The 7,286-nt window shown below is 35.2% G+C and overlaps 1 protein-coding gene across 5 annotated transcripts in view; it reads left to right on the forward strand.

Annotated features, from left to right (window-relative positions):
* The window catches only part of FAM135A (family with sequence similarity 135 member A), a 119,349-nt gene that overhangs the window by 101,936 nt on the left and 10,127 nt on the right, over positions 1-7,286 (forward strand). For all 5 annotated transcript variants that reach the window (XM_074368751.1, XM_074368754.1, XM_074368752.1 and 2 more), the window contains 2 exons: positions 1,036-1,187; positions 2,742-2,852. In XM_074368751.1, the coding sequence (XP_074224852.1) occupies positions 1,036-1,187; positions 2,742-2,852 (263 nt within the window). The remainder of the gene's footprint in view (positions 1-1,035; positions 1,188-2,741; positions 2,853-7,286) is intronic.

The following is a 7,286-nucleotide window of genomic DNA, read 5'->3' on the forward strand; positions in this document are numbered from 1 at the left end:
ATTCCTTTCATTAATTTATTATTTTATGGTGAGAAAATAATGTGTTGTTTCCATTGTGTCATTCATCCACAAAAGTATGCCCTGTCTTAGATGAGATGGTCAGTTATAATCAACCTTACCCAAAAGCTTCATCTGGCAGAATGAGGACTGTTGGTTACCCTCAGAACTCTTCCCTCCCAGCTTTGGGAACTTCACCTTGGGAGGGAGTTTGTCAGCCTCTCAGTCCTCACATCTGTCAGCACGTTCAGACAGCTCTCCAGCTCTCCTCTTTCACTTAGTGTCCCCAGGGATTCGGATACTGTCTGTTGTGAAATCATGTGAGCAAAAAGGCTCTTTTGGTTCCAACTATTCCTTGAAGATGAAATGCCTTTTAGCTGTTCTTTTGGTATAATCTGAGACTTGTAATAGGAAAATGCACATATTTTCTCCTGTGCCTTGAAAGTACTTAGTCAAAGAACTCTCCCACTTTGGATTGTGGACCAGAGAACAGTGAAATGGGTATAGAGTGTCTTTTAAATCATCCATATAGTTACAATTTCATCATTTTGTTTTAAATCATGACTTAACTAGTAAATAATTGGTGTGTATACCTAAGGAGGCAAATCTATCATCCAGTCAACATTTATTACTTTAAAAATATATTTCTTGCTAAGCAGTTATAAACTATGGGTAAAAATTTTCTAATAAGTAATACCTTGTTTCTATAAAGTAAATATTTAAATTATATAATAGGATTTTTTTCTACATTCTCACATTTTTCCTTCAAAATATGTTATGTCATTTCAGAGTATCAAACGTAGAAAATTTTAAATTCTTGGTATTTCACATCTGTATATAGTGATAGCAGCTTTGACTTTGTTTTTAAAACTGATACTATGGAGGGGAGAGGATACAGCTCAGTGGTAGAGCGTGTGCTCAGCATGCACGAGGTCCTGGGTTCTGTCCCCAGTACCTCCATTTAATTAATGAATTCATTAATTAATCTTTAAAAAAAAACTAATACTATGGGAGAAATGGCCTTTTTTTCTCTTACAGCTTTATTGGACATTCATTGGGCAATTTAATAATCCGTTCAGTGCTTACAAGGCCACGGTTTAAATATTACCTCAACAGACTTCATACCTTTCTGTCACTTTCTGGACCTCACCTTGGTACACTCTATAATAGCAGCGCGCTTGTTAACACAGGTACGATGTTTTATTGTTCAGTATAAAAAATATGGCATGGGGAGAAGATATAAGTTCAAATTTAATATTTTTAGATATTTATTTTAGAGCCAATTTGTCACATACTTGGAGTTTCATGGGAAAAAAAAAGATGTGGCTATTTTTTTATTTTGTCTGGCACATGAAATAAGGTGATAAAACGCATTTCAGAAAATGATATCATACTGAGATATTTGTCATCACAGTAGCATTTTTTCCTGTTTTTAGTAAACTATCTAAATATTTCCAGTAAGTGTTACTCTTGTAAACAAGCTATTCTGTTCTTTAGTTGAGCAGATAACAAATTAATATCTATACTTAATATACTGTAAACTTACAGAATGTTTTATATAGAATGTTAATTTTGATTTTGGTATGATAATGATGAGGGGATATTATGAGAAAATAAATTCTAAATTTTTTAAAGAAACTAAGATTAGAATAAATATTCTCCTTAAGAAAGATCTGATACTTGATTTGCCCTTTATTTGGCTTTGTTTTTCCCTTAGATTTTTTTAAAATGGTTTTTATAGTTTGATCAATTGATTCCCATTGTAAGAATAAATTAGATTTCATCTGACTTTTTTCATTGAGCTGTGAAACTCTTATTTCCAATTTCTCTTCTACCTCTTTCATTGACAAATGAACCATACATTTTCCTTTGTATCCCATTTCAAATGATGGTGCTCAGAAGATGTAGCTAGTTCTAGAGTTTTACAGTTTCAGAAAGAGGGCATGAGAAAAGTGAAATCCATAAGTAACACAACATGGAGCCCAGTATGAATAGGATACAGCACTTTGAATTACCTTCTTTTTCTTCACTAAACTACTCCCCAGGTAGGCTTACAATTAGCACCTTTAATCTGTTAAAGGGTTTTTTCCTCTTCTCTTCCCCTGTTCACCTCTGTTATATTAGAAGCAACAAAAGTAGAAATGCATAGTCCACAATCTTGAAAACCAGCTCCAGAGTGAAGTGTCACTTAAGGGGAAGATGCATTTAAATATGGGTAACTGATAATATAAATAAATACAGTTAAATGTGGAATTTAAATTATATTCAGCTGTTGTTAGAAAACTTTATCCAATGGCTCATTCTAAGCGTTTGTCCTTATACACTCAGTCTACCGTAACTGAACTCTGCTTATCTACCAAGACTTAGTGCTCCGGCATGTGGATCTGCTACTGTGTTTGAAGTGTTATCCCCCTCTGCTTCATTATAATTTGAACAAATACATCTAAAGGTGTAATTTCCCCAAATTTGTTCTTCAGGGGCCATTACCGATTTCATTACTGAATGAGGTAGAAATAGCATGCCCTCCGCACCAGCAGTAACCCATCGTTAACCTGTGTGTGTGTGTGTTTATATTTGTTATCAGAATATGGAAATGTTTTTCAAATATATTTTTTATTCACCAACAAAATGCTAATTTGGGGGTGTCATATTTTGAAATGAAATATATATTAAAATTAATAACCTTGGCATATGTTATTATATATTTCCAGTTTATAACTCACATATCATTTATAACCGTCTAGGTCTGTGGTTTATGCAGAAATGGAAAAAATCAGGTTCTCTTTTGCAATTGACATGTCGAGATCACTCAGACCCTCGCCAAACTTTCCTATACAAGCTCAGTAAGAAAGCAGGTAAGCACATGGTAACAGTTTTGAAAACATTCACTTTTTAAAAATAAACCTTTAGCAAATAAATTATCAGCATGTTTTTCTGGTGATTAGAAAACTGTCAAATCGATTGTACTTTCTTAGTAATGAAATAGCAGACTCATAATTAAAACTAAGCAATTGATAGCATGGTTTAATTTTTTTCACATGATTATATTTATTATTATGAGCTGCACAGCTACTTTGAAATTATCCTTAAAATTTTATCATTTATAGTTCATCTCAGTTATAAATAAGTCAGTCCATCTTGGAGCTGGGCCTCTGCGTGTCCGAGCCCCCCGTCCTTCTGGCTGTCCCAAGTGCAGTCCTCAGCCCTTGCTCTAAACCGCCACATATATGTTTAATTTCCTATTCTAAAGCTAGCAAGCATTTCTGGAAAACAGCAGAAACTAAAGTTAATAGTTATTTCTTCTACAGATTCTCACCAGTGGATGAATCCTGTTACTCATCTCTCATTAACTTATGATTAAGTATGTTCCCCATCTTGCTTGTGTATTCTAGGCTTTTACTCCCTGAAGTCCCCAGCCTCCCCTTTGCCATCCTCACCTCTGACCTCTCATCCCTTCTGATTCACCCTCACACTCCGTCTGCCCAGCACTTTCTTTCCGCTGTGTCCTTGAAAGTCTCTGAGGAGAACAGACTGCCCTCATCTTATCTTCTTCAAAGAGTGTCATCTCCACAGTGGAGACGTAACTGAAACCTGGATAACCCTCCCTCCCCCTCACTCCCTCTCCACCCTCCCCCGTTCCCACCCTCCCCCATAACCCCCTGCACTCCCCACTCCTGCCATTATAGAGCAGAGGTTGGCAAACTTTTCCTCTAAAGGGCCAGATAGTAAAGCTTTTGGCTTTGTGAACTGTATGATCTCAATTGTAACTACTCAGCAATACCATTGTAGCACAAAAACAGCTGTAGACAGTACATAAACTAATGGATGTAGCTCTTTTTCAGAAAACTTTATTTACCAAAAAAAAAAAAAAAGAAAAAGGCAGCAGTCCAGATTACACAGGCCGTATACCTTACCAGTCCCGGCTATAGAAGACATTCAGTTTCTCACATACCAAGTACCATCCAGAGGTGGGAATTGGTCCTTTTGCATCCTATCCCAATCACAGTCATTACTCCTCCACTGTCATGGAAACTGCTGAGCTCCTGGGCCATCCTCACATATTCAGTGGGAACTTTGAGAAAAGTTCATTCACAAACATTTATTACACAGTTATGCTTAGGAAGAGATATTTTTCTTGGGTCTTAGTATACTTAATCCTAGCATCACTTTTAGTGATTTGATGAGTCAGCCCTCTAGAGGATTCATCAAGCTCTACAGAGCCCCTCTTAGCTCTGGTAACCTTCATTCCACTCCACTTTGAACCCAAACTTAAGCCCTGGCCTTTTAAATAAAAAGATTTTTTGAGGGGGTAGGTAATTAGATCTACTTATTTATTTATTTTTAATGGAGGTACTGGGAATTGAACCCAGGACCTTGTGCATGCTAAGCATGTGCTCTACCACTGAGCTATATCCTCCCCTAGCCCTGGCCTTTTAAATCTGTTTTTATCTTCATTCCTATGTCCTCCATCCTGCTCTTGAAACATTTGATAGAGACACGACAGATTTAGTAACTGAATACAGCCCACTTTATTTGAGCCCTGTTTTAACCTTTACAGGACCCTGTCTTAAATATTGTTATTAATATGAAAAAGATTTGGGAGTGTTTAGTTCATGTATTATCTGTTATTAGAACCAGTGAATGAAAAATTCTATTATAAGTGGAGTTTTATGATTTTGTTTCTTAAGAGTACTGAGTAACAACAATGTTATTTACAGGACACAGGAATATGTAGTTGATTCACACAACCACAAGGTATTCCTACAAAATCAAATAGAACATACAGTTCTCATGTGAGAAAAACTTACACTGACTGGGACCATTGTGTAGAGCTGAGGAGTTCGTACCACTGCTGCTGACAGGACAGGAAATAACTGAATATAAATGTTCCCTGGGGTCTGTGTATTTATACTGCATTTCACAAAGTAAAATTTAACTAGCAGTAGCAATAATAGCAACATAAGAAAATAAAAACACTAAAGAAAGCATAACTATAAATTTTTACTGTAAAAATTCTGTAATCCATGGCATTCAGATATTTGTATCACTAAGTTTATAATTATTAGTGGATGTGAGTAAATCTTTTGCACTTGAACTATTTTTAAGGATTAGTTATAACTTTTGCTTACAAGTTATGAATTTATTATTTGCCTTGTAATGGGTGACAAGACTTTCATCTCCACTCTGGTTGTACCAGCCTAGCACCGTTTAAAAGCCAAACTTTGAAGGTACACGTAGATAATAGTTTTAACTGAAACATTGACAAAGTTATCTAATCTAAATAAGATTCAGTTTCTTCATTGGTAAAATGGGAATAATAGTATCTTCCTCCAAGACCGTAAAATAAGATAATTCATGTAAAATGATTGCCATTCTGAATAGCATGAAACTCAGTAAATATTAGTTGGTAAAAACAGCCCTAAATGAAGAAGTGCCTGAACTAAAATATTAGTATTATAGATTATAGACATTTGCTTTCACATTAACATCATAAATCTATTTTAGAAGGCTTTTTTTTAGCAGAACCGTCAATATCACTAGCTACAAAAATTATCCAAATGACCTATTAATATTGTTTTTATGTTTTAAGATTTCTACTTGTAACTAGAAATAAATTTATTAGTTTACACTTGAATTAAATTAATATTATAGAAAATAACATGAAAGAATACTATTTTCTAATAGTCATAACTACTGCGATAAATAGCATTGAAATATATGACTAATACCTAACACACATATGGCACTTACTGTATTCCAGGTGCCACCTAATAGTGTTACAATATTAGCTTATTTACCCTTGTGAAGTGGGAATGCTGTTGCCCCCATTTTGCAGATGAGGACACTGAAGCATAGCAAGGCTGCGTACTAGCCTCAGCGCCTAAAACTACTGTTGTTACACTAAGCCATTAATGTATGTTTTCAAGAACTTTAGAAGTTTTTTTCTATTTGTAGTTTTAAATGTCAACAAATATTCATTAATTGATTTTAAAAATTATAATGTTGTCACAGGAGTTGGAACAAGTCTCTCTTTAGCTGTGTTCTTTTCTTTTTTTGGCCATCTGAAGAATTATGAGAAATGAGTTCCTAGGAAATTGCTTCACCTATATATATATACATATAATTACTTTATTCACAAAGTGAAAATATATGGGTTCAAGGGGGAGGGTACAGCTCAGTGGTAGAGCACATGCCTAGCATGCGTAACGTCCTGGGTTCAGTCCCCAGTACCTCCATTAAATAAATAAATAAGCCTAATTACCTCTCCCCTCCCAAAATATATATGGGTTCCTGTTAGAAACATAAGTAAATAAAACAGGAAAACAGAGCAGTGTTTACTTAACCATGTTAACTTAGCCAATATACTATTCTCAGGTGTTTTTAAATAATCATGAGACCTAGGTTTTTCTTTTATATTTTACTCTGCTAAAGCTCCAGAGTCTTGGATGCCCTTGTCCCATTATTGCTTCTGTTTCTTCTGAACGGCCAGTTTCCTGTTCCTTTGGAGAAAGCCTAAAAGAACCTGTCTAAGACGAAATCCAGCCTCTACCCTCTTCCCTCTTTTATTTAAGCAAAGTCTTCCTTTCTCTGCAGCATGTCCATGGTTAATAGCTTTCCTTAATTGAAACCTGGTCATTATTTTTTGTTTTTGTTTTTACTGTATTCATTATTTTAAAATCAAGGAAACATTTAAAACCTTAAAATGATTTGAGTGATTTTGAAAACAACTGAGAAATGTTATCCTTTTAGTAAAAATCTTATATTAAGTGTGAGTTACCTTGTTTGTTTTGTGAACACAATAAATCTCGTAAAGGACTACAGAAGTGTTACTTTTAAGAGGAAAGTATCTTTTTTGATTAAGGCATTACAATTATAAATACTGATTTTTATAGCCAAAAAACCTATAGCATTCTACAGATTGCTGACAGGGTATATGACTAATTCACACAGTGTAGTTGTAGCATTTCCAGTATGTCTGCCTTGAATACCAAGGGGCAGAAGAAAGAACTAGAGCAGTGTGGAAGGTAAGTGGATATGTGTGTCGATTAGGTGACACCAGCGATGCACAGGTCAGGCTACAGGGAGCGAAGGACCAGGGTGCTCCTGTGTTCCATCGTGAGGGCTCAGAAGTAGCCAAATAAGAATCTATTCATTGTTGGGATTTCAAAAACACAATATCTTTATTTTAAGATCTTCCTAAAAACATCTGCTTAGGATCTCTTTACCAGCTGTTGAATTCTGACAAATAAACTATAACAATTAGAGGAGTCTCCTGCTGTGCTTCTGTG

The sequence above is a fragment of the Camelus bactrianus genome, chromosome 8, assembly GCF_048773025.1.
Source record: "Camelus bactrianus isolate YW-2024 breed Bactrian camel chromosome 8, ASM4877302v1, whole genome shotgun sequence".
In the NCBI taxonomy this organism is placed as follows: domain Eukaryota; kingdom Metazoa; phylum Chordata; class Mammalia; order Artiodactyla; family Camelidae; genus Camelus; species Camelus bactrianus.